At 52.6% G+C, this 26,836-nt stretch overlaps 2 protein-coding genes across 7 annotated transcripts in view; one reads left to right on the top strand and one right to left on the bottom strand.

Moving 5' to 3' along the window:
• Positions 1–19,031, top strand: part of ABAT (4-aminobutyrate aminotransferase) — a 103,174-nt gene extending 84,143 nt beyond the window's left edge. For all 6 annotated transcript variants that reach the window (XM_058286491.2, XM_058286494.2, XM_058286492.2 and 3 more), the window contains 10 exons: positions 3,111–3,191; positions 4,175–4,267; positions 5,956–6,018; positions 7,819–7,882; positions 8,727–8,875; positions 10,899–11,036; positions 11,760–11,927; positions 13,177–13,323; positions 15,015–15,126; positions 15,953–19,031. In XM_058286491.2, coding sequence (XP_058142474.1) covers positions 3,111–3,191; positions 4,175–4,267; positions 5,956–6,018; positions 7,819–7,882; positions 8,727–8,875; positions 10,899–11,036; positions 11,760–11,927; positions 13,177–13,323; positions 15,015–15,126; positions 15,953–16,074 — 1,137 coding nt within the window. In that variant the 3' untranslated portion in view covers positions 16,075–19,031. The remainder of the gene's footprint in view (positions 1–3,110; positions 3,192–4,174; positions 4,268–5,955; positions 6,019–7,818; positions 7,883–8,726; positions 8,876–10,898; positions 11,037–11,759; positions 11,928–13,176; positions 13,324–15,014; positions 15,127–15,952) is intronic.
• On the bottom strand, positions 18,697–26,805 carry TMEM186 (transmembrane protein 186). The gene is made up of 2 exons (XM_004456136.4): positions 26,670–26,805; positions 18,697–25,676 (listed from the first exon to the last, which is right to left on the bottom strand). Exons 1-2 carry the CDS (start codon positions 26,670–26,672, stop codon positions 25,041–25,043), a joined length of 639 nt encoding a protein of 212 aa, XP_004456193.1. The 5' UTR covers positions 26,673–26,805; the 3' UTR covers positions 18,697–25,040.
• Between the last annotated feature and the right edge of the window lie 31 nt (positions 26,806–26,836).

The following is a 26,836-nucleotide window of genomic DNA, read 5'->3' as shown; positions in this document are numbered from 1 at the left end:
AAAAAAAATAAAGTGGAAGTAGGAAGCTGCCCCAATTTCTAGCAGCCCACGCCAAATTCCAGCACCCAGGCGAAGGAGCTCAAGCCTCTCTGTGCTTGAGTTTCCTCCCACGTGGTGAAGGCGCTCTTGGGGTTCACAGTGAGTTCATGACCCTGGGTATGTCAGATGGGAGAGGCACCCAGAAGTCTCCACTATCCCGCGTCTAGTACGAACATTTCCTCCCCCCCCCTTTTTTTTTTAACCATAACACTTTTTATTATAGAATAATTATAGGTTCACAGAAAAGAGGTACTTTTCATCCCAATTTCCCCAGAGTTAACATCTCACCTCACCAGATACATTTGTCAAAACCACGAATTAACATCTGTGCATTGCTCTTAACCACAGGCTGTTTGGAATTCACCAGTTTTCTCACTGAGGTCCGTGTGTTTGGTTCGAGAATCCAGCGCAGGATCTCAGTGCCTTTTGCGAGCGGAGTCCACGTCCTCACTGGCTCTCCGTGGCTCTCCCAGCCGCTCGCCGGTCTCTTCCCCACGGGAGCTGCTAGACCTGGAAGACTCTGCGCTCACATGTTTGCTCTTTTCTTGCCTCACTGGCATGCAGAGGGGGCGCCCACGGAGGAGCAGGGCTTAGCAGGACCTGGGCTCCTGGTCAACCTCCACCTGCACGCCTGGTTCACCTCCCTCCTGGGCTCCCGCCCTGCAGCCTCTACCTCCCCCATTTCTTACAGAGCTGAACCATTTGGGGTTCCCTGGCTTAAAACTCTGCGCTAGTAAATCTAATGCGCTTCTCTCCTCCAGTACATTATCGTAAGGCTACGTAAAGCGCCTACTGGCATAGTAGGTGCTTTTCTTCCTGTGCTGTCCTTGGGCTCACTGCCCCGCCCTGTGGGCCCACCCCATCTCCTGTGGGGAAGGAAGGTGGGCGCTCACTACCCAGGGCCACTCCAGTAGAAAGGCATTGCCTCCTGGGGGCTTTGGCGCCCGCTGTGAACTGGCCAGGGGAGGCACCGATATTCCCATTTTAAGGGTAAAAACAAAGAGGCTCCTTAAGGTCTGTGGCAGCTTCAGTAGTTCTAAGTCCACTCTAGCACTCTTTTTTCTTTTTTAAAGATTTATTTATTTATTTCTCTCCCACCCACCCCCACCCCACCCCCGGCCCCAGTTGTCTGTTCTCTGTGTCTATTTGCTGCGTCTTCTTCTTTGTCTGCTTCTGTCGTTATCAGCTGCATGGGAATCTGTGTCTCTCTTTGTTGTGTCATCTTGCTGTGTCAGCTCCTGTCATTATCAGCTGCACGGGAATCTGTGTCTCTCTTTGTTGTGTCATCTTGCTGTGTCAGCTCTCCGCGTGTGTGGCGCCATTCCTGGGCAGGCTGCACTTTCTTTCGCGCTGGGCGGCTCTCCTTACGGGGTGCACTCCTTGCACGTGGGGCTCTCCTATGTGGGGACACCCCTGCGTGGCAGCGCACTCCTTGCGCGCATCAGCACTGCACATGGGCCAGCTGCACACGGGTCAGGAGGCCCGGGGTCTAAACCGCAGACCTCCCATGTGGTAGGCGGACGCCCTAACCACTGGGCCAAGTCCGCTTCCCTCTAGCACTTTTCACACTCCCCAAATGGCTAAAGACCTCATGCCTTGCCTTCGTATTGTTCCCATTCTTGTGATTTTTCAAGTGTGAGCGGAATGAACGCAAAATCTGTTCCCCGTTTGAAATCTTTTATTTGGTGGAGGTCGAGAAACGGCTGGCTGCCGCAGATCACAGCTTTGCAGCTGGCGATGACGCCCTTCCAGGAGGAGCATTGCCGTCGCTTTCCTTCGCCTGAAGAAAAGTGTTTGGGGACCTGGCAGCAAGCCCGTGGGGAGATTTATGTCTGCGTCTGTCCCCAACTCCGTGGGGTGGGCAGCTGGGACCATCCTGCCTTCCAAAGCCAGCCTGGGGGAGAAGGCAGCCACAAGTGTGCAGGGCCGCCTCTCGGCCAGAGGCTGTTTGAACTATTTTGGGCCCACATTTTAAAGTGGGACGATTTCCCTTCACAATCTGGATTTCCCCGTTCTTCTGAATTGGAGGAGCTGGCTCTTAGCCTGCGTTCCTGCACCGCAGCCGCAGGGCAGAGCCACCCGCAGTCTCCCTGGGGTCAGAAACCGAGCATCTGTTTACCACCCAGCTGTACTGTGGATTTCCTCACAAGAGAAACCTTCCTCTGGACCCAAGTCTCTATCAAAATTAGAAAGAAAAAGAAAAAAAATGATCACCATAGAGAGCCAACTTGTTTTTCTGGCATTAGCCAACTCTCCAATTCGACTGCTATCCTAAGTCCCATTCTATTTAGCAGGTCTGGAACTGCTGCTGCCTCTTATGGCCCTTTCTTTTTATGATTATTAAGATAGAGCTTGGATGCAGTCAAAGCTACTCTTTGGAGTAGACATATGCACAGTCCTGTAATCCCATCAAAACCCAGCCTGCCGCCGCATCACCCCAAAGCGTTGACTTTGTAGTCAAGCCCACCCCCGCCCCTGGCAGCCAGGAGCTGGGTTCCCTCCCTATCGTGTTGCCTTTTCCAGAATGTGGTATAGATAGAGCCACACAGCATGCAGCCGTTTGAATGTGACTCCCTTCGCTCCGCCACATGGCTTGGGCTTTCTTCCACCATTCGCTCGGATGGGTCGTTGGTTCCTTTTATTACCGCATAGCGTTCCACCCTGTGCGTGTACCAGAGTTCCCTTATGTCTTCCGCCTGTAGAGGGTCGCGTGGGTTGTTTCTAGTTTGGGGTCATTAAGAATAAAAGGCACGGGAATGTTCATGCACGCGTCATTGTGTGGACCGTGCTTTACCTCTGCTTGGTAAATACCTAGGGGTGGGATTGCTGGGATTTAGGTAGGTGGATGTTTAACATTATAAGAAAGCGGCCAGACCGCTTTGCAGTGGCTGCGCCGTCGGCTCCCGCCGACTATGGATGGGAGACCCGCCGCCGCGTCTGGTTGGCCTGGGCAGCTATGGTAGAGCCCGCACAGTGGGGCCAGCAGGTCGCCGTCCGCTGCTGGGTGGGAGCTGGAGGTCCCCCGGGCCTGGCCCCCCGGAGTCACGGTGGGTCTCCCCACTTTTCGGCAGAGCACGTTCGTCAACAGACCTGCCCTGGGAATCCTGCCTCCGGAGAACTTTGTGGAGAAGCTAAGAGACTCCCTGCTCTCGGTGAGTGCCCTGGCAGCCCTCCCACCACGGTGACAGCCCCCAGACCCCAGCCCACCACCTGCACGGCGGGAAAGCAGGGGAGTCCGTCCTGTTCTCAGGGAAGGGCAGGCTTGCTCTCGGGCACCGTTAAGCATAAGGGGTTTTTACTTAAGTCATGCCCTTTGTCTTCTGAAGGAAAGAAAGGATTCCTTAAGTGCACGAAGAAGGGAGCTTGGGGGAGATGTCCAGGCAGGAGCCCTGCATGCGTCATTAACCCTCCCCCACTTTTTTTTAAGATTTATTTTTTATTTATTCCGCCCCGCCCCCCAGTTGTCTGCTGTCTGTGTCCATTCACTGTGTGTTCTTCTGTGCCCACTTGTATTCTTGTCAGCAGCACGGGAATCTGTGTTTCTTTTCGTTGCATCATCTTGCTGTGTCAGCTCTCCTTGTGTGGCGCCATTCCTGGGCAGGCTGCACTTTCTTTCGTGCTGGGCGGCTCTTCTTATGGGGCGCACTCCTTGTGCGTGGGGCTCCCCTACGCGGGGGACACCCCTGTGTGGCAGGGCACTCCTTGCGTGCATCAGCACTGCGCATGGGCCAGCTCCACACAGGTCAGGAGGCCCTGGATTTGAACCCTGGACCTCCCATGTGGTAGACAGATGCTCTATCCGTTGAGCCAAATCCACTTCCCAACCCTCCCCCACTTTTCAGTTTTAATTGCAACAACACTTAAAGTCATTCGGAACCTCGAAGTCCCACCTGTAAAATGAGAGGGGCATCAGCTGCTGGGGGGTCTCCGGCATCAGGGTTTCCCGGGCTTGCTGTTTCCACCCCCCAGACAAGTCTGGGTCCCCCTCCCAGACCCATTCCTTCCAGGACGTCCCTCATTCCCTCCTGTGCTGCACTGCCTCGCCCAGCCTCGGGGACCCAGGGCGCAGCCCCTGCAGAGGCAGCTGCAGCTGAGGGGGCCTCAGGAGGGCTCACAGCCATTCCCCTCCTTGCAGGTGGCCCCCAAAGGGATGTCCCAGCTCATCACTATGGCCTGTGGCTCCTGCTCCAATGAAAACGCCTTCAAGACCATCTTCATGTGGTACCGGGTGAGGCTTTGGGACATGAACACACACAGGCTTGCCTAGCCCCAGCTACACACTCTCTGTTGTCCGACAGCCCATCCCGACGGGCTGGAGTATTGGACTGCAGTGACAATGGTCAAAATCGGGGAGGACCCCTGCCTGGATGACCTTCCCAAACATGCCGTGGGGACAGGTGCAAAGGGCTGAGGTGTTGGCCTCAGACACAGCTGGGTTCACATGCTAACTTCTCTACCCTCCTTTAGGCAGTTTCGCAACCTCTGTGATCGATGTCCTCATCTATAGAATGGGTTTGTTAATAATCGTAACTACTCCTTGGGGCTGTTAATGCAGATGACATGAACGCAGCCCGGCACAGAATCCGGGTTTTGTAGGTGACCTTCCATTCAGTAACAGTTGTTGCTCGAGTACCTGCTCTCTGCATGGCACCTGGTCAGGTGCTAATGGTACCTGGCTATCAGTTAACAGATGGAATTAAGTCCCTACCCTGATGAGAGAAAGAGACAATAAAGAAATATTTCATGACAATTTAGGGTAAGTGCTAAGAAGGAGATGGACGGGTTAGAGAAGCCAATCCTCCTGCCCCAGCCAAGCCTTCAGATGATTGCAGCCGCCCCTGCGGACATCTCGAAAGACCCTAAGCCACTGGGCTACTGCTGTGCTGGCTGGTGGCAGGAGGCCTCGGTTCCCCTCCACAGGCTCCTTGAACGTCCTCACAGCGGGGCAGCTGCCTTTCGCCAGCATGTGTGCCCAAGAGGCGGCCAGGCAGAAGGCACAGCATCTTTTTGACCCAGCCTTGGAGGTCACACACCATCCCTTCCACAATGTTCTATTAGTTACCTGGTCAGCCCTATTCAGTGTGGGGGGGACTCCGCAAGGGCTTAATACCAGAGGTGAGGCCCGCTGGGGGCCCACCTCGAGATCCCGAGGACGCAGGTGAGGTTCTGACCTCGTCCTCAGCCACTGAGCCAGCAAATGGCCCTGCCGGGCTCGTAGAGCAGCGCGTGAGACTCCACGGCCAGCGCTCCTTTCTGGTCCCTCCACCTGTTGGTCACCTGCTGAGTGCTAAGCACTCTGCCCCCCTTCTCTCCAGATGAGGTCCTCGAAGGCCAGAGGAGCGAAGTCGTCCATCTCACCTCTGCCAGGAGGTCCGTCAGGTTGGCTTGCAAGCTTCCACGTTGGAGGCTGAGCTAGAACAGAAGACACCCATGCTGCCTCTGAGATGGGGGCAGGGCGACAATCCTGCTGTCCCCCACTCTTCCGTCCCCTTCCATGATACATGATGGGGCAAGTCCTCCCTGCTCCTTCCCTGACAGTATCTAGAACTCAGACCAGAAATCCCCAAGTCTGATTCCTCCCCTCTGGCCTCCCAGAAGGGGTGTCTTTAAAAATAATTAAGCAAATTAAATTTTTGGTTGCCAAATGTAAATACCCTGTTTTATGTGGCATTACCATCCACCGTCTCAGCAGATCTTAGTTGTCACTGGGGGAATATTAATGCGTCTTGGGTAGTCATCGGCTTATTTCATTGCAAGCACAAATGACAGTCTCAAGGTCCGATGCATAAGTACGTGAGATAAGCTCTTGAGAAAGCCCTCTCTAGTTGAGCAGGACTAAGTATGGGCTTGGTTGGAAAGGTGGACCCCCTTCTATCCCAGAGCACCCCTAAGAATTGTTCCATTCTCTTTTATCAGAGCAAGGAGAGGGGCCAAACGGGCTTCTCAAAAGAGGAGCTGGAGACCTGCATGATCAACCAGGTAAGGGCTGCTGGGCCCGCGCGGGAGCTGCCACAGCCGCCGTGGGGCTGGTGCCTGATGACCACCCATGTCCTGCCCAAGCAGGAGAGGTCCCTAAGCAAGGGTCCCCCTCCCGAGCCCATGCCCTGATGTCCAGGCTGAGTGCCGCTTCCCAGGACAACTGCCTGGGCTTGGCCCATTGACGGAGGTCACTGGTCTGCTCTTTAGAAATAACCCACAGTGCCGGCATGACGTGGGATGACTGCCGTGATATTTAGAGTAACAATAATCAGAAAAGGTACCGCCTGTATCTCCAATAATGGTGAACGGTGAATTAAAGGTCCCAAGCGGAATCCTAGTAGTTCCCAAACTCCCACCAGCTTCCACCACAGCAGGCCTCTCCTCGCCCGTTTGATGTGTGGGGTCCCATTAAGGTTCAGGCAGAAGTGCCTGGCGCTTAAACAGAAATCCACGACCACTGAACTCAATGCCCGCTGCGTATAGCCACAATATTCTGCAGCAAAAAAAAAAAAAAAAGCTTACAGAGGGTTTCTCTTAATTAAAGACATGCATGCTATAATTCAGTGAAAACAGTGCAATGTAAAGTGTGTGGACAGTGTGCTCTCGGCCATGTAAATTGACAGGAAAATACTAGGAGGAATCCTGCTATGTCTTTACAGTGGGTTGCCTCTGGGTGGTGAAACTGAGGGGTTTTTTTCCCCTTTATACTTTCTTAATATTTTCCTAATCTCTCCTTGTTAGCAAATACATCCACACCTTTCTCGCCATTTTTTAATAAAAATGGATTATGTCCTACCTCCTTCTCTCACTTGACATCCATGGGCATCCTCTCTTGCCAACATTTTTAAGGTCTAATTCCTCTTTTTTAGTGGCTGCCCCCAAATGTTTTGCAGTGTGTGTATATCACAGTTATAATCAGCAAACAAAAAAATGCCACGAGGGTATTCTGAAATTTGGGAGAGGAGGCCTTGGAATTATTTCCAGGACTGGTCTTGGAGACACCATGGAGATGAGCCAGGCTGAGAAACTGCTGCATGAACCCCACACACGGGACCCCCCAGTTGCTCCTGAGGCATCCCAGCAGTTCTGCTTGAGTGCACTGGGAACACGGCCAGATTCCCTTGTGGGGTGGAGCGGTCAGAAAACAGTGGAAGGAGTGGCAACTGCAGCATTTGCTTGGGGCCGCAAAGGGGTTGGGAGTTCCCGCACCAGCTGCCCCAGAATAGGGAAAATGGGGGTCCTGCCCCCATCGCCACCCCCACCCCCGGCCAGAGCCCAGCAGACCTCCTCCAGAGGCCTGGGCTTTTCCCACAGCGCCCCTGGCCCCGTTCCTCATCTCCAGCCTGCTGGGCCTGAATGCTGAAGAAGCCAGGGCAGCCTGGAGCTGGGAGGGCAGGGGCGGGAGGATGGCGGTGGGGTGGGGGGAGACTCAGAAACCTCCAGAGGCCTGGCAGGCAATGCCAAGGAGGAAGGCAGGCCGGGGGTCAGGCTGTCACCGCGGGAGAAGGATGGACCCAGCGATGCAGAACTTGTGAGAAGCCAGAAGTTCAGCTATTCATGTGAAATACTTTGACTTTTAAATTTGGCAAGACCTTTTTTTTTTTAAAGTTCTTAAATGTGTGGGCAAAAATGACATGTGTGGACTGTACAGAGACCTCAGGGCCCGGTTTGGACCTTCTGCCTGGGAAGGAGCCCAGCGTCCCCCGGCAGAGCGTGGGGTGCCTCTGGGTTGGTGGGGGCAGCGGCATGGCCGCCCCGTCTGCACGGCCGCCACCCACCCCCTGCGTTTCTTGGTTCCAGGCACCCGGCTGCCCTGACTACAGCATCCTCTCCTTCATGGGCGCCTTCCACGGGAGGACCATGGGTAAGGAGGGGCCAGCGCAAACCCCGGGGGGGCGTTCAGTCTCGGCAACAGTGCAGCGGGCTGCGCAGGCCATCAGTGCGTGTCCTGCAGAGTGGAGATTGTTAGCCCGGCTTTGTGGGGGGAGATAGAGGCCCGGCAAGAGAAGGAACTGCCGCAGGCCATTCAGCGGCCCAGCCAGGACTTGAACCCTCGTCTCTCTCAAAGCCTCTGTTTAATCAGTCATAAATTAGAAAGCATAATGTGGTGAACCCAGAGGTGGATGAGAATTGTGGTTCATGGTCCAAATGCAAGAATGTCCTGTAAACTAGAACAAACGTACGTCACTATTGCCAGGTGGTAAGAATACGGGGAAGCATGGGAAAAGCGCAATGAATGTCACCTGTGGCCTGTAGTTAACAGCAATACTGTAATATTCGTGCACCAATGCCAAAGATATGCTGTGTTAATGACAGGGGAATATGGAAAAACGATGCCAAATGTCCACTCTGGACCAGTTAGGGGTAACAGTCTGATGATAGGATCTCATCATCTGTAACAAATGTTCTGCAACTATGTAATTTGTTGGTGGAGGGCTGCTGTGGCGGAATTCTACGCCTGTGCATGACTGTTTCCTAAGTTCACAACTTCTCTGATAAAAATATATGTATTTTTAAATTAGACAGCAAATTCACACACAGCCAAGGGCTCCCAGGTCCCGCTTCAGCGTCAGAGGTCCGGGCCGTGGGCCGTGGGGGCAGCAGGCCTCCCCGGCGTTGGGGATGTCGGCTGGACAGCCGTCTGCCCCACAGAGCCCTTCCCCGCTCGCCCCAGCCCAGCACCTGCTCTTCTGTTTTGCTGGCTGTAGGTTGCTTAGCGACCACCCACTCCAAAGCCATCCACAAGATTGACATCCCTTCCTTCGACTGGCCCATCGCGCCCTTCCCGCAGCTGAAATACCCGCTGGCGGAGTTCGTGAAAGAGAACCAGCAGGAAGAGGCGCGCTGCCTGGAAGAGGTAAAGCCCACCGCCGTCCTCCCCGTCCGTTCCCTGCCGACTTGCGCGGGGCTGCCCAGGGGGACGCGGGGACAGCCAGGCTCCCCGTCCTCGGCGTCCCCTCTCAGGACCGGGGCCTCAAGAGGGACACATGGTCTTCGCCGCCCAGCACATCTCCCCACCTCTGGTACCAGCTTTGCATCATGTGGCTTTGTCTGGGGCACGCTTCAAAGGCTCTAAAATAAGACAAAGGGCATTTTAGGCAGGATGTGGGGTCGCTCGTGAAGAAGAGGGCGCCACGGGCCCCTCCAGGACACGGGTCTCAGTCTCTCTCCCGAGCCTAGGGGCGTCTTTGTATTGCCTTGGGGGCTGCAGGGGGACGGGAGGGAGGAGGGAGTGCCGGCCCCGTCGCCTGCTCCACTTCCACCAGAAGAGCCCCTTTTAATCTGGTCCGTGGAAGACGCTGGAAGGATTCTGGGGCTGGGGGGGAAATGGCGCTTACTCTTCAGGTTTGGACTTGAGCTGGAATAAAGCTGCTGGTTGCCTTCTTAAGCACATCGCTCTTTCCAGTCAATATTTATCGAGCACCTACGAGGTGCTAAACTAGGTGCTGGGGTGTTCGGTGTAAGTGGAAGAGCGCACTGGCCAGTGGACACACAGCATGAGCCAAGGACGCAGCTAAGCATTTCTAGGGAGCACGTTTTTACAAAGTCAAAAGAAATGGGCAGTATTAATTTCAATCTCATTTTACTGAGCCCAAAGAGCCAAAAGAGCAGGACTTCCTCTCGTAACCGCTATTTTAGAATATTCATAAGCTGCTGCCCCTTCTTTGTGTGTGTGTTCCGTCTTTGCGGTCTGGTGTGTATTTTACACTCATGGCACATCTGAGTCTGGACCAGCCACGAGTCACGTGCTCGCCAGTCACACGTGGCTCGTGGCTGCCACACGGGGTCATGCAGGGCTAGCAGGAAATACGAGTGTGAGAACAACCACGGGAGGACAACTGATGCTTCGAAAGCAAAGCAAAGCAGCGAGTGCTTCCGTGAGGCGATGAGCAGAGGCGCGGGCCGAAGGCACCAGGTCCAGACTTCCCCTTAGTTCTGAAGGACGGAGAAGGAATGTCCCTTGTTCTTCTAGCTAGGGGCCTGGTTTGGGTTTTTTAATTATGCATCTTTATTATTAAACTATTAATGAAGTCTCATAACTACTCATCTTTAATTATGTGAGTATCATAGCTACTTTAATGCTACCTGATGAAATCCACTTTAGAGCAAGAGCCCAAGAAATGGAACCACTTTGACACAATCAGGCGCCTTCCTGCACCGCACCTGTTAAGACGGGGCGCTTCCAAAAACCGACCTCAACTTTATTAAAGTGTGGCTCACGTGCCGTAAAGTGCATGCGCTTTAAGCGTAAACTTCCGTAAGTTTGGACAAACATACACGTTCGCAGAGCCGTCACCCCGACTAGGGTCTCTTACCACCCCAGAAAATTTCCTCGGGCCCCTTTGGAGTCCGTCATTCCCCACCCAGCCCCACTCCGCGCAACCCCTGGTTGGATTTCTCTCGCTCTGGGTGTCCTGACTGTTTTTCAAATGGGGATAAAGCCGAGATTCAGACTCTGCACAGAGCGACAATAACAATTACTGTAAGACGATGAGAGCAGTGATGACGGGGCGGCGCTGGCTGCCTGGAGCGGCCGCGGCCCCTCTGCAGGGTGGGCACCGGGGCAGAGTGTCTCATTTCTCCTCCCCGAAGCCCCCTGGGGGAGATTCCGTCAGGAGGGCCACGTTGCCAATCAGGAAAGCGAGGCTTTGGAAGGCTAAACTCGTCCCGAGTTACCGGTTTGTATCCTGACAGGGGCCAGCCCCGGTTCCCAAGAAGGCCAGTCGCCACCCAGACGTGTGGCTCCTGAGAGGTGCACGGAGGGAGGGAGGGAGGCAGGCGCCCAGGTGAAGGTCTAGCGTAGCCTGCAGGGGTGTGCGGACACCCCATCCCCCTCCACGCCGCCTGCTCAGGAGCGTCCCCTCCCTTCTGGAGTCCAGGTGGAAGATCTGATTGTGAAATACCGGAAGAAGAAGAGGACGGTGGCGGGGATTGTTGTGGAGCCCATCCAGTCTGAAGGCGGGGACAACCACGCGTCCGACGACTTCTTCCGGAAGCTGAGGGACATCTCCAGGAAGGTCAGCGGACGCTGCCCGGTGGCCTGGGGCCCGCGCGGTTCTGGGTGGCTTTCCAGAGCGAAGGGTTAGCTCCACTTGAGCTTTGGAGTCCTCGTGAACTTGCAGCTGTCTGTCCGTCTCACAGGTAGAGAGGTTCGGGGGGGCGGGGGAGATGGAGAATTCTCTAAATTCTTATTGCACCATCAGCCCCGACCGGCCTGCCACCTGAACCTGGGGCTTTCCCAGTCAGGAGGCTCTTGGAAACGCCTTAGCTACCCCCATGTCTTTCTAAGCCTTCGCCTCATCTCTTAGCCAGTGTGCTCCGTACCCCATGGGTGTAAAATGAAAAAATTTCACGTTCCTCTCACATGCTGATTTAATAACCGGCATCTCAACCCAGATAAAAGCTGCGTGAGGCCGGCTGATTTAAACCCGAATACTAAATAAAGAAGAGTCTGGGCAATAAGCAGAGCTGGCCCCCGCACAGGCTGGAGCCAAGTGAGGTGCTGCTTGGCTTCGGGGAGCGGTGGATGTTGGGGTTTTGTCCCAGTGGTTCCAGGAAACTTCCAGCCGGAGCGCTGGTGGGAACGGCCCCGCCTGGGTGCTCTGTTCCGATGGGCTCTGACGGCCTCTGGCAGGTTTCCTGGAGCCACGACTCCTTGCCTGGAGCCGGGGTTCAGGGCTTGCGTCCCCGGCCTCTCCGGGGTGTGGACCGTCCCTCTCTCTCCCTCCCGCCCCGGCCAGCACGGCTGTGCCTTCCTGGTGGACGAGGTCCAGACGGGCGGCGGCTGCACCGGCAAGTTCTGGGCCCACGAGCACTGGGGCTTGGAGGACCCCGCGGACCTCATGACCTTCAGCAAGAAGATGATGACGGGCGGCTTCTTCCACAAGGAGGAGTTCCGGCCCAGCGCCGTGAGTGTGGCCCGGGCGCGGGGCGGGGTGGGGCGGCGGGGCGGCGAGGCAGCCTGGGGCGGGTGCATGGCAGGGTGGGGCATGGGGCAGCCGGGCCCACACCACCCCTGCCCGGAGGGTTTCCGAGGCCTCAGCCCGGTGGGCGGGTGGTTGTGATCTTCACCGCTCTGCAAGGCCACCCCCTGCGCGAGCACAAGGATATCGCGGAGAGCTGCTGCGGCAGGCTGAGCCTTTGCTCTGGGCCACCATGTCCACTTTTAGTCCTCAGAACACTCTGACCAGCTAGGCACCGTTTTCGCCATTCTACTAATGAGGAATCGGGCACAGAGAAGTTAGCCAGGTGTCCAAGGTCACACAGCCTGTAAGTGACAAAGCCAGGATTCAGAGCCAGAGCCCAAGCACCTAACCACTTAGACTCTACTGCCACATGTGCATAGTTTCTCATAGACACATACATACACACACACAGGCGCACATACTCAGACACAAATCCTCTCCATCATCAGGGGCCCAGGATCCTTTCTTCTACAATTCCTTCATATAGTTTCCACCCTCAGTGTTTCCTCATGGTCCAAAATAGCTACTGGAGCTCCAGCTATCACATGTCAATTCCAGGCAGTTAGGAAGGGAAAAGGGAAGGAAATAGTGCCTCCCCTTCATCTCTGGCATAGTTCCCAGAATCCCACGTCAGTACTTTCATTTACACCACAGTGAGTGGAACCTAGTCAAATGGCCATGCCAGGGAATCTGGGATGTGTGTTTTAGCTGGGTGCCCTGCCACCCTGAATAATTCATGGTTCTACTAAGGAAGAGGGCAAGTCTCTGTCCTCTCCCCCATCACACAAACCCACACACCTACATTTAGCAGAGGTGGGAGGGGCAAGTGGGTGGTCTTGAGGATCCGCCGCCTAGGAGCCGCATTTGCCCTGGGCACGTCTCTTACCTCTCAGACCCTCAGCTCCCCCCCTGTAAAATAGGAGGACAGTAGCTAAGGTGACCGGTCCCCTTGGTTTCCCCGGGACCCAGGGCTTTCCCGGGGCGTGGGAAATCCCAGGCAGGCGAGGGCTGGACGCTCTTCGTCACAGCAGCGCCTCCTGCAGGGTTGCCGTGGTCGGGGGTCCAGGCGTGCCGGCCCCCCGGCCCCGGGCAGGTGCTCAGCGGGTTGGTTTAGGGAGCCTCCTGGGAGAGAAGCGGGCGCCTTCGGGAGACTCCTGGCGCGAGCCCCTCCCCACGCCCCCTGCCCTTCCAGCCTTACCGCATCTTCAACACCTGGCTGGGGGACCCGTCCAAGAACCTGCTGCTGGCCGAGGTCATCAGCGTCATCAAGAGGGAGGACCTGCTGAGCAACGCGACCCGCGCCGGGAAGGCCCTGCTCACGGGGCTGCTGGACCTCCAGGTACCCCCCCCCCGGGCCTCACTCCGGCCCTGCACTCGCTCTCCAGCCGTGTGGGACGGGCTCTCTTTCTGGCATCCCAGACGCCTTCCCAGCCCGGTTCCTAGCTCCCAAACTCCTATTTTTCTTTTGAAACCAGCTTCAGACATCCCTCCCCAAACACCGCCCTGTCCTCCACGCTGTGTAGTCACCCACTCCTCTGTGCTACCTGGCGCGCTCACGCACCCTGGCGTGAGCTGTCCAATAGGAATATAATGTGGGCCACGTGGGGCATTCAATATTTTCTAGCTGCCATATTAAAAGTTAATAAAAAGTGAAATTCATTTTAATAGCCGATTTTACTTGACCTATTATGTCCAAAATATTATCATTTCAACCTGTAATGAAAACTAATGCAATATTTCACATTCTTTTTCTTATACAAAGTCTTGGGAATCCAGCGTGTATTTTATACTTAGCACACATCTCTGTTTGAAGCAGCCACGTGTGGCTCGTGGTTTCTGCATTGGACAGGACAGCTCTGTGGGCCTTTGCTATGCCAAACCCCCTGCCCAACACGTACCCACACAAACAGTAAACGTGATTCTCCCAGACGTGGGTGGGGCTGCCAGGGAGAACCTCGGTGGGTGTCTTGTGTCCCAGCTGGCTGGTCGTGCAGAGCCCCCTCCCCACGAGATCTGGAAGTCTCCAGCCACCCGTGACCTGAGCAGAACCGCCCAGGGGGTGATGGTGGTGAAGCGAGGAGGAGGGTAATAATAACCAGTACTATACTAGGTGCTTTAATAAGCTCTTTGGTTCAGATCCAACAATAACGCTGTGGGGCACAGGCCCTAAAGGAGTTAGCTAGACAAACGGGCCGCCAAAGCCGGGTCTGTCTGCAGACAGGTCGCCTGCAAGCCACTTTGCCTCGGGGCAGCGGCGAGGGCCTGGCGTGGAGGGGCTGGGGGCGTCCCACCATCCCGCACTAGGTGGAACGGGAGAGCTTGCTCCCGGCCTCCTCCCCTGTGGAGACCAGAGTGGGTCCTTCTTCACGGGTGCAGCCAGGAGCCAGGAACACAGCAGAACCCAGGGGCTGGCCTGGCGAGTGGACGAGCGGCCTTTATCACATTGCCAGAATATGGCCATATCCCTCATTTCTCCGAGGATCTGGGAGGAGAGAACACTTCCCCACCCAGCACCATGAAAGTATGTGGGGTCGTCCAACCCCCCGTCTGCTGCCCTTCATGGGACGAATGGCGAGGGGCCAGTATCCCCTGGTCTAGACTCAATCTCAAAGCCTTGAGTGAGGATGCGCTTTTCTTCTAGAAGAACCAGCACTGTCCTAGAAGAAGAGCTAATAAGGGTGGCTAACCCCTACTGGGCACTTACCAGGTGCCAGGCATGGGCTTAGGACTCACGTAACCCCGGGCTCACCGAATCCCCACACCGCCCGTTGGGGTCAGCGGCCTCAGTATCCTTTGGTTTACAGAAGAGGAAACTGAGGCATGGACCTCATCCAAGGCTGCACAGTGAGAAAGAGGCAAAGCAGGATTTTGATCCCAGGACTACATCTCCGGGACCAAACCTCTTAACCCCACGGTGGTCCCTGCTGGTCCAGGCAAAGGCTGGACAGCAGGTGCATCTGAGAACTGCAGCCATTCAGCCTTCTGGGACACGCACGTAGGTTTTGACCCTGCCCTGTCCCCCCGTTGCAGGCCCGGTACCCCCATCTCATCAGCAGAGCGAGAGGACGAGGTACCTTTTGCTCCTTCGACACTCCAGATGATTCCATCCGGAATAAACTCATCTTATTAGCCAGAAACAAAGGTAGGGGTCGGGAGGAGAAGCCGAGTGCCTCATGTTCCACGGTGTGAGGGCGAAACGTAGTTAGGGGTGGTCGGGGTGAGGGGCAGGTGGTCTGGGGATGATGCTGGGGTGGGGGAGGCCATGCTGGCCCCACCACCTTGACCTGTGGGCCAGGTCCAAGATTCTGGATGTCCTAAGAGCTGTGGGAAGACTAGGGAGGGGTCGATAATGTGGTGAGATCTGAGCAAGAATGGCTCTGAGGCTTTGATGCATCCTTAGTCCTGGAGAAGCCCTACAGCCACCCTGAAGGCGGGGAGAAGAGCCGCGTTTAGTAAATGAGCCTCAGCGATGCTAAGTGACCGAGGCCAGAGGCCCAGCTGGTGAATGACAAGTCCCTCAGTGAGGGCTCTTCCAGGGAAGCCCAGGACTTGTGGACTTACTTTTTCCCCCTCACGCTGTGAGTTTCTGGAAGGCGGGGCACTTGGTGTCAGGGTTTCTCTATCACCAGACCTAGTTGGGCATTCAGGATTGCAAGGAAGAAAGGAATGGGGAGGGAGCACAGAGGGATGGAGTAACTAACAGCTGGAAGAAAGGGGAAATGGTGGCTGAGATGGCTAAGAGGAAAGGATGGGTGGGCAGGAGGAAGGACAGATGGACGCCTGGGTGGCGGAAGGAAGGACAGATGGACGCCTGGGTGGTGGGAGGAAGGACAGATGGATGCCTGGGTGGCAGAACGGTAAGTGGACGCGTCAGCGGCCCCAGTGGGGCCCGACTAGACACCCTTCCAGTGCCCCAGCGAGCAACCCCCGGGGCCCGAGCGCCTGACCTCCCTCTGCCTCTTCCCCAGGTGTGGTGTTGGGGGGCTGCGGCGACAAGTCCATCCGGTTCCGCCCCACTCTGGTCTTCAGGGACCACCACGCGCACCTGTTCCTCAATATTTTCAGCGACATCTTAGCCGACTTCAAGTAAAGGAGCCATTTCCACCCACACTCCGAGGAAGCCCCAACCTCAGCAGTTGTCAAAGTGATTAGTTTGCCTAATTCATGTTTTCACGTAAAGTATCAGAGGCGAGTGCGCACACTGACGGTTCTGTGCGGAGGAGGGAAGTGCTGGGTGGTCTCGGGAGGGCAGGGGCGGGAGGGGCTGGTTCTGCCCGTCCTCCTTGCGGAGCATCCTGGTTTAAGCCCGGAGATTCTGCTTGAGCCCTGGACGCAGTCTTTCGGGAAGGGCTGGGGCAGCCCTGGCCCTGCCTCTGCCCACCCTTGCCACCAACAGTTTCTCTGGAAGCCAGTCCGGGCATGGGGCCTGTGCTCGTAGGTCCTGGTGCATCTCAGCTGCCGTGTTCTGTGAGCAAGGAGGCCCGCTCCCCTCCGCCCTGTGCAAACCTCCACGCACATTCAGGGAGGGACAGGGCAGGCCACGTGAGGCAGGGAAAGAGACCCTAGGGTGGAGCTGGGGGGTGGCCTTACGACTGGGGGCCCTCGCCTTGACGCAGCGGGGATTCTCCACTGTGACTTCTGTCCTTGGCGTGGCCTTGCCCTTGGAGGATCTCTCGGCAGCATCCCTGGCTGTCCTTACTCACCGCCCCCCATTCCCCAAACCCTCACCTGCTGGTCGTCACTTGCGCACTGTCACCCTAGACCTCTGGAGCAACCAGGGGGAGACACTTGAGCCTAAAGGTCAGAAGCACAGGGCAGTCGCTTGGGAGGGTGGTGAGCCCAGGGGCGGGGGCAGCAGAGCCGCTTCCTCCTGCCTGGGGGCTTCCAGGCTCTGGTTTTTGTGACCCCTTCACCCTGGGAGCCTCTTCCTCTAGCTCTCGCTCATCACCTTTGCTTCACTTTTCATCAGAGGGGTCAGATGCTGGACCAGATTTCGTGAGGGAAGCATGACGAATTAAAGGCACTGGAGCTCCGGGCATGGAAAAATAGCCTGTTGACTCAAGCTGGTGTCCTTGTACTTGCCAAATGAAATTAGAGATTTTCCTGAGATAAATATGGAGATTACAGGCAGATGATACTTCAATGCTTCATCGAGCTGTGGCTGAGGCTAAATTATCTCTCCTGGAGGCTAGACATCCTTGGAATGGATTTGACCTCAAATGCTCCTTCTAGACAGCTCTACAGTGTTGAAGTATCGTCTAGGGGGGAGAATACGAAAGTCTGGCTTTTCTTTCTGTTCAAAAAGAAGCCACTTCATCTCCTGGTGCCTTGGTTGAGTGTTTTAGAAGATAGGCCTATCTAGGTTCCTGATTCAGCACTTCCTTCTTTTAATAACTAATCATCCAGAGATCCCAGTGTTTGTTTTTAGCCTCCCATTTTAGACTTGATCACTGACCTGTTTTTGTTGAGGAATGAAAGGCACTAACATGTTCGCCAGGCATGAAAAGATCCATGGAGTCTGGTTCACTTTTCATTCCTGAAGTCAGTGCTAATCGGTTGCTTTTAATAAAGAGTCCTGCCATGCTTAGGCCATTTGTACTGCCAACTAAACGGTGATGTGTACCTCCCTCTCTCTGCAAGGTTTCCTCATTTGCGTATCATTTATGCATCCACCCATTCATCAAACTTTCATTAAAGACCTGCTCCATCCCATGTCCTGTACTCAGCACTAGGAATATAAAGATGAAATAAAACACAGCCCCTGCTCTAAAGGGATTCTCATCCCACTGGGGACAGCAACTCTTAAAGCAGTAATTAAAGCGGAATGGCAGGTGTTATCACAGAGGTGTATGTCAAGTGTCCATAAATCAGACGGGATTGCCTCAGTCCACCTAAGGAGGGTCAGAGAAGGTTCCGGGGAGGAAGTGGCATTTGAGCAGGGTTTTGCAGAATGAGCAGGAGTTCACCTAGCAGGCAAGGCAAGGAAGAGCATTGTAGAAAGGCTACAGCATGTGCAAAGGCACAGCAGTTCACTTTCTCACACCTTTCAGTGGGGAGCCAGAGTCCACGGGCAATATCCCCAGGCTCCAGGGCCTTATTTACCAACCAACCAAAGGCAAACTGAACCAAATTTATTCATTGGCTAAAGAATTCTCTCTCCTGAGAACTTCAACATTGGATACAAACATTCACTAAAGTTCCTGGCATTGTGAAGGGTTTTAAGCCAGGGCACAAGCAGAAACTTGACTCTCTTAGGTGGAAAGAGTGGCTCCAATATTTTGTTCTCCCCCCACTGGGCACTGACAGATGAGTGGAATCATTTTATCTGGAAAGTCATTTCTAGACTTATTATTCACTCTTTACCAAGAAAATTTATTATTTAAAAAAAAAAAAGCCATTTATCAACTAGTGCTTGTTGACTCAGGGCACAATGAGTTACTGAAACATCCTCTTTTGGGGGTGGGGCTATAGCTGGAAGAATTTCAAGGAAAAGAAATCTCTGCAGATCTCAAGGTATAGAAATTTGGAAGAGGTTGGTGAAAACTGGGGGTGGGGCAGCAAATAGGTAGCCATACAGGGCAGGGTGCATGAAAACGTGCTTCTGGGGCCCCTGGTCTGGAAACATCCATCACACGTTAGTGCCATCGATTTTAGCAAATGTCTGTAGTAAGTCTTGTCAATTTTACAGAAAACAAGATCCAGTAACAGCAAGTCTTAGCACATCCTCACTTTTATTATAAATGGGTGTTTTTTATAATTTTTACTGACACTCAGTAACCATGCAAAATTGTGCACATTAATATATCTATATATCGATATCTATCTATCTATATATATCAGCTCATGGTAGAAAACCATAACTAGGGAACCTCGCAGACTTAAGCATTCAAAGTGATCTTGTTTACAGTATTCTGTTGACAGTGCCAATAAATGGTGAAGAAATTGACATGTTACAGTGTAACTGATGACCACATGTGCAAATCCATGAATTGAATCTGTTTCCTGTGTTAATCAGTATTCTTAAATTAAAAAAATTTATAATGGGAACATCAGCGTGAATGTGGCCTTTTTGGGATCAGAAAGTGGCTTTGTTAAATAGTTATCTGACAAGTATTTACTAAGCACCTATTATGTACCTCTTAGGCACAGCTTGGGGGAATACCCTACCTGCACTGGTCTGCATGGTTGCCAGGAAGGTTAAATAAAATCATGTCATAATCACCTGGCTGATGGTAGATGCTATAGGGTAGCTCATTTTGCTGCTTTATCTCCATAAATGGACAAGTGGGTCTCACACATAGCGCTAAACAACAAACCTCTCTTTCTTTCAGTTAAGTTCCCATTCCTAAATATTAAATCTAATTCCCAACCTAAGTAAAGCCCAACAGAATCCTGGGAGATATTTGAACCGTTAAGCAGTAAAATGAATGCTTTGTCACTGGTGTGGGCACAAGCATGGCCAGGTGGTCTCGGCTCTGCCTGGTTAACTCTAATCAGGCGCAGCTGTTACAGTTGAATGCCACAGGGTCACAACAAGACCATAAAACTTGGACTCTACCTGGGGTTCAAAGGGACCTTGGTACTTTCCATTTAGGGACTCAGGGATCCTGAAGTCAGAAAACAGCAACAAAAGGGAAGCTCCCAACTGCAGTTCCCTGTTAAGCTCATCACTGTTGCTAGGCCCACCAGATCTGTTGTGGGGTGCCTTACCCAGGCGTGAGTGGGGGAGTGAGATAGCCGCAGCAGCCCCCACGTGGTTTGGACGCTCAAACCACCTACCCTGCCTCAGGGCACAGGGACGTGGTGGAGGAAACCTGCTCAACAGAAGACAAACATGGTTACATCACAGGTACTTTCAGTTGCAGGGACGTGGTGGAGGAAACCTGCTCAACAGAAGACAAACATGGTTACATCACAGGTACTTTCAGTTGCGGAATGTTTCCTACTTGATTGACTTGGCTTCTAAGTCCAGCACTAGAATTCATCTTGAGAAACTTCCTGGCCTAGAAAGCTGTGAGGGGGAAGGGATGGAAGCAGAGATGGTGTTTATTACAGATTTTTTCCTTCACTTGTTAAGAAGAATGGCAGGCTTATTGAAAAATTTAAAGACTATTAGGGGTTATAAAGCTGAAAGTGAAGCTTCACTTCACCTCATGCCACCTGCAAACCTCCAATCCTCTCCCCAGAGGTACAATTTGGAATGTATTAAAAAAAAAAAATACAAGATCACACAGAAGTGGACTGTTCTACAATTCGCTCCTTTCCTGTAATGCTACTCCACAGTCATCTTCCCACACCAGCAGATATAGTTCAAGGATGTTCTCTTTAAAGGCCTATATTTCACCATATGGATGTACTGTCATTTAACAGGACCCCCTGCTTATGGAAATTCAGGTTTTCCAGGTTTTTTCATTTAGTTGCCTGGGTTTTTTCGCTTTGTCTTTTTTTGCCATTAGAAACACTTCAATGAACATTCTCATATGCATGCTTGAGGATTTCTATTGGATTATTATTTTGAAACTTGTTAAAGTAGGAAATCACTGATATATCCACCACCCAAATCTAAAACCACTTCATTTTCCAAAAAAGCTGCTTCACAGTCCACCTCCCGGTTTGGGGGAAGGGTAAAAGTCCCAGAGGGCGATTCTGAAAACATTGGGAAGTGCTCTGGAACTCCTGGAGAAGCCTAAGTCACTGGGGAATGCCCCAGGTCTGCCAGAGTTCACAAAGATTAAGCCAGGTGACCTTTGTCATTTTGCTGCAGAAGGCCTAAACCACTTGCCATTGTCCAAGATCCGTGGTTTTAGCTCCGGAACAAATGGATGGAATAATGCGCTTGTTCTGTGCACCCTCTGCTGGTTCCGTGGCAGCAGACCCCCCACTTAATTGGAGTCTCTTTCATGCCACGCCTGGAGAGCATCAGGGCTCATCTTTGCAGGCTTAAAAGTGACTTGTCAACCCTGGCCCCGCACATTAGAATCATCTGGGGAACCTCTCAAATAGCAATGCCTGCACCCGGGTATTTTAAAAAGGTTTTCCAGGTGATTCTACACATGAAATCAGGGCTGAAGGGCCATTCTTGAAACAAACAAACAAACAAAAAACAGAAAAAAAAAATTGGCCCAGGAATACAATGTCCACAGCAGCGTGTCCACTTTGGTGTCTGGTGTCTTCTATCTTGGCAGTCGATTTCAGAAATTCCCCACCTGGCTGTATTTCAGAATTGGCTTCAAGCTTGTAAAAAAGCTTCCTAGGAGCCACCCCAGATCTACTCAGCCTGCATCTGCAGGGGTGAGGAAGATCAAGGGCTAGATGAATTTTTTATTTTAATGAGGTCGTCAAATCATGCATACCTCTTAAGACATTTCATAGTCACAGACTGTTTTTTTCTTTGTAGGGAAGAGGTTCACAGTTAGTCACAGAAGGGGCCAAGAAGCACATGAGAAATAGGTTCAGAAGGGAATGCAGTGGGAAGTGGGTGTGGCTCAAGGGACTGAGCTCCTGCCTACCACATGGCAAGTCCCTAGTTCGGTTCCTGGTGCCTCCTAAAGAAGACAGTGAGCTGGCATGCTGGGCAGGCGCAGCAGGCTGACGCAACAAGAGATACAACAAAGCAGGGAGTGGAAGTGGCTCAAGCCATTGGGCACCTCCCTCCCATATTGGAGGTCTCAGGTTCTGTTGCCAGTGCCTCCTAAAAGAAACAAGACAGACAAACACACAGCAAGTGCAAATGGCAAGTAGGTGGGGAGAAATAAATGAATAAATTTTTAATAAGGAAAAAAACGGGAATGCGGCTATCACATGTCTAAGACTGTTACATAACTGGATCTGCACTACAGCTTCTTGTCCCAACTATACAGAGGAAGAATTGAAGAAAAGGAGTCCTCTGCAGGTGTCTAGGGAGAAGTCTTTCCAGGCAGGGAATGTGGATGCAAAGGTCCTGAGGCAGGACAAAGGTCAGTGTGCCTGACTGATCTCAAGCAGAGTTGTGGAGGAAGGGAGAGGGTTAGGGATGGTTCAGGCCAAACCATGCTGAGCCTCATAGGCCACTGTGAGGACTGGCTTTTACAGCCATGTGGACATTCTTGAAGGATCTCCCTGCTGCTGGGAGAACAGGCTCTGGTAGAGCTGGATGGAAGCAGCAGATTGTAACAATCCAGAGAGGTGCGGCTGGCTTGGATCAGGGTGGTGGCGGTGGAAGGAGCGAGACGGGGATCCCCGTCTACTTTCAAAGTAGAGCCAGAGTTAGAGCCCAAGTCAATGAAATCACCTGGCACTTATCATGAAGAAAGAATCAGCACTTCTGGACGGCTCCGGGCCCCCAGCCTGGCTCTTGGTCTCACTTTGTAAGAGTCCTGCATGCTGAGAGCATACACATGCCGCCCCCACCACTTGAGCCCAGTATCTAGGAAAGCTATGGGGGTGCACAGCCTGGCAGTGGGTGCCAGCATGAGGGACACCATCACACTGACCTCCCCCCAAGCCCTCTCTCACGTGGACGGGGACTAATAAGCAATGTAATTTTAATGACAAACGAATCAGGAAGCCCATGTCCTTTCCTCTGCATCTTTAACTAAAAATGAGTAAACAAAGTAGTTGTGTCTGAGTTAGACGTTAATTGCATCCTATTAATCGATACAAGTATATTTCTGTAAGCATGATTATGTTTAAACTTTTTAAAAAATTAGATTTGGCTTCAAATGACAGAAAAACACAAAAATTACAGCAGCTTTATTTCTCTCACAAAATCCAGAGGCAGGCAGCCCAGGTCTAATGTGACAACTCTGCTCCATGAATTCCTCAGGGACCCAAATTCTTTCTGGTTTATCCCTCCACTATCCCTCAAGTTCCAAAAAAAAAAAAAAAGCTGTCTCCTGTTGTTCTCAAGAAAAAACAAAGAGGGAAGTGGGTTTGGCCCAACGGATAGGGCAGATAGGGCGTCTGCCTGCCATATGGGAGGTCCAAGGTTCAAACCCAGAGCCTCCTGACCCATGCTGATGCACACAAGGAGTGCCCTGGCATGGAGGGGTGTACCCCGCGTAGGGGAACCCCATGCACAAGAAGTGTGCCCCGTAAGGAGAGCCGCCCAGTGCAAAAGAAAGTGCAGCCTGCCCAGAAATGGCTCTGCACACCTGGAGAGCTGACGCAGCAAGATGACGCAACAAAATGAGACACAGATTCTGGGTGCCGCTGACAAAAATGCAAGCGGACATAAGAACGCACAGCGAATGGACAGAGAGCAGACAACTGGCGGAGGAGGGCACAGGGAAAGGGAAATAAAGAAATAAAAAACAAATCTTTAAAAAAAAAAAAGAAAAAACAAAATTTTCTTTTAGCTCTAGTTCCTTTCTCTGACCTTCGACGTCTTCCTACAGTGACAAGGGTAAAATTCAAAATCCCCCCCCAAGGCAGGCCTCCTGGCCTTACTCCTTCCCCGCCCCCCTTGTTCCTTCACTAATGCACCAGGCTCTGCCCCAACTCATACTGGCAGTTCCCTCCGTCTGAAACCAACTCTGCCTGCATCCTACTTATAACTTAGGTCTCTGCTTCAATGTCCCTTCTTCCGACTACCCTGCTTTTCCACCGCACTCGTCACCACTTGTCATGACATAGGTTTGTCTGTCTGTCCTCCCACAAGACACTCAACTGCAGACCCCTCAAAGGCAAGGCCGCCTCTGTGATGAACCGTGGTATCCTTGGCACCAAGCGGTGTCTGGCACCTGGCAGATACCCAGAGCTTTGGGTAGAATGACTGATAGGGAAGACTGCAGGGACGAAGGGTCTTGAATTACAAGTTCCACTTGCTTCTGACATGGAGTAGATCTTAAAAATCTAACTTCTTTGGTGTTACCTTGGATAGAACAGCCATTTTTCTCAAAATGCTATTTTCAGTCTACACAAAGAGATCTGACCAACATAGTTGATATTTGTATATTTATAACAATGAAAAAAATGGGAATGACCAAAAGAGGTTACAAGGACTCAGCTACATCCACTCACTGGCATATTGTATAATTTCTGGATTTTTAAAAATGAGTTTATAACTGAGACAATCTTGTGTTATAACATAAGCAAAATAAAAACCCAATTTCATTTGCAGTATTGCAGTATAACATCTATGTTTACAAGGAAACTGAAGTCTACACAAAACATTTAGTTATTTACTTTTAAGTGGTAGAATTATAAAGATTATCTTCCTTTGTTGCAAATTTTCTATAGTAAATACATACTAAGAGAGAAGAGGGCACATTTAGTTGGTTTCAGTTCATAAAATAACATATCAGCATATAGTCCATCTGACTTTATTAAGCTGCAGAGCCTTCCAAATATGAGAGGCCCCAGATGTGTGGGTGAACACAACCCCGGCTGGGGCACTGAGCTCACACGGATGTCATCCCTGTCCAAGCAGTGTGCAGCGACCATGCCCGAGGATGAAAAGACCGTGCTCCAAGTTCGTGTCAGTCCTTCCACTGCTCTGCACATGAGTGGAAAGCCCTCCTGACTGCCTGGGAGCCTTTCACTGGGCCATGACCTCTGACCTAATGCTAAGTTACTATTTGCTCAGCCCTGATGAGTTTCCAAAGCACTCAAGTTTAAAGCATAAATTTGATCGTTTCTTCTTACACCCATCTCAAGAGACAGGCAGGACTCTCCATTTCTTGGATGTGAAAACCAACATTTACAGAGATTCAATAACCCGCCCTGGACAGGAAATTGAGAACTGACAAATCCTGTGCTCCCCAGTCACACTTCTGTCTTCTGATTTCCCAGCAGTGTACTGTGTGGATGAGCTTGACACAGCTTCCTCCACAAACTGGTCACTATTTGACTTAGCGTCACACATAAGTGCAGTGAAGAATGTGAACTAAGGATCTTTTTTCTGAACCTGGTTCCTTGCTTTGGCCTCATGAATCTCATCCCAAAAGACAAGTTCCCAGCGGCCCTGGCAAAGACTCCAGCTGCTTGATCCCCATCTACAGACTTGCCTGCACCCTCATTCTTCCTGGCAAAGATCTAGGCCACCCATAGCTTTTCAGAAACCCAGCTCCCAGCTGTTCACTTGAGTGAGTCCAGGATCCCAAACACCTGCATGAAACGCTCTTTGTCCAGGATGCGTCCATAGCGCAGGGTAAGATAGAAGGTCTGTTTGCCGCTGTACTGCTGGATTCGCACAAACACTTCCTGGGGTTGGTCCCTAGTTTCCGTCAGGGGGATCACATCAGCCACAGGGCAGTAGGTATCTTGCCGCCAGCCCCAGAAGGTCAAGTGAGCCACCCGCAGCATGGTGCCTGACTCATTGAGGTACAGGATCCCCACCAGCCTCCGGAAGAAATAGCTCATCCAGCACAGCATGGCCAGGGCGAAGCCAGCTATCCCAGACACAAGGCACAGGGAGTCAAGAGTCATGAGGCCCTGGGAGTACAAGTAGAAGCCTGGGGGCAGGGCCACCACAGTCATGGCTGTTTGTGCCACCTTCAGCCGAGACACATACCCGAAGGCTCTGATGGCATCAAACCGGTAGACAATCTGGAATTTCTCTTTCTCTGCGTGTGGTGTTTTCTCCTTCAAGGTAGGTGGCCTGGTCCCCACACACCTCCTGGGAGCCTGCTCACTGCAGCACCAGAGCCCATGGAGAGGCCTTCCCCACGAAACTGGTCCCCACAACCTGGGTACAGCTCGGAAGACGACAGCCTGAATTGGAGAAAGAAGACTGTTTCTCTCACATAACTCAACCATACTAATCACAACAACGAATATCTGCAAAGTTTCTCACATGAAGGCTCCTACCCATCCTGTAAGGTCGCCATTACCACCAGAGACGAAGCCAGATGCTTTACCTCAAGTGCTCTTCACGACAGCTATGCACAAGAAAAATCACCACTGAGGAAAGCAAGCCAAGAAAGGGTAAGAAAGTTGCCCAAGGATAGACAGCTAATGACTAAGGCCAAGCCTGGCCTTCAAACTGTTTCTCTAACCTCCAGGCAGTTCCAAGAAGGTACAGAAAATGGAAGGCCAGCCTGCATTCACTCAATAAATACCTAGGGAGGGTCAACTCTGAGTCTGGCACTCTGCTGGGCATTGGAGCCACAAGGAGGTGTGGGCATTTCCCCAATAAACTAAACAATCAGGGTGGTTGCAGGGAACTGGAGCAAGAAGTATCTACGGCAATAACTGTCCAAGCCTGTCAGGTTTATGAGCTAGCTTAGGTGCTGGGAGTAGCAGAGGAGGAGAAGGGACTATGTTACTAGGCGCACAGTTCTACACCTTAGATAGCGCAGTGGAAAAAGTTCTGGGCCTTGGAGCCACATGTGGGTTTCCAACCCAGCTCCAACCGTCACTAGCCATAGTTCCTTGGGCAACTTAGTCAACCTCTCTAGCCCTCGTTTCTTCATCTTCCAAAAGGGGGGTTAACAGCAAAGGGACAGAGGAAATGATGCTAAGAGTCCTCTACACTGCGCCCGACGCACGGTGCGCGCTCGGGCAGTTTCAGCCGTCGCTATTCCTAAGCCACGTGACCTACGGAGGGCCCAGTAGCCGGAACACAGCAAAGCGTAACCCACGCCTGGGCTTCCTCCCTCGAATTCTCCGAGTCAGAAACCCAGGCGTCCTGCCTGCCACTCCCCGGTCTACCCCAACCCCCCAAAGCACATCACCTCCCCCAAACCCCCACAACCGCCTTCTTACCATGGCCCGCAGCTGGCTGCCGGAAGTGAATCCCGCCTGCCCTCGGAACCTCTAGGGACGCATGCGCGAACAAACAAGCCCGTGTAGAGGCGCGCTGCATTCTGGGAGCTGTGGTCCAAAGTCAAGCGACCGACTCTAAGTCCTTCGCGACGCGGGAGCGGATTCTC

Source organism: Dasypus novemcinctus, chromosome 23 (assembly GCF_030445035.2).
Source record: "Dasypus novemcinctus isolate mDasNov1 chromosome 23, mDasNov1.1.hap2, whole genome shotgun sequence".
NCBI classification, from domain to species: domain Eukaryota; kingdom Metazoa; phylum Chordata; class Mammalia; order Cingulata; family Dasypodidae; genus Dasypus; species Dasypus novemcinctus.
Note: the sequence above shows the minus strand (reverse complement) of the source record. Positions and strands in the feature narration are given on the sequence as shown.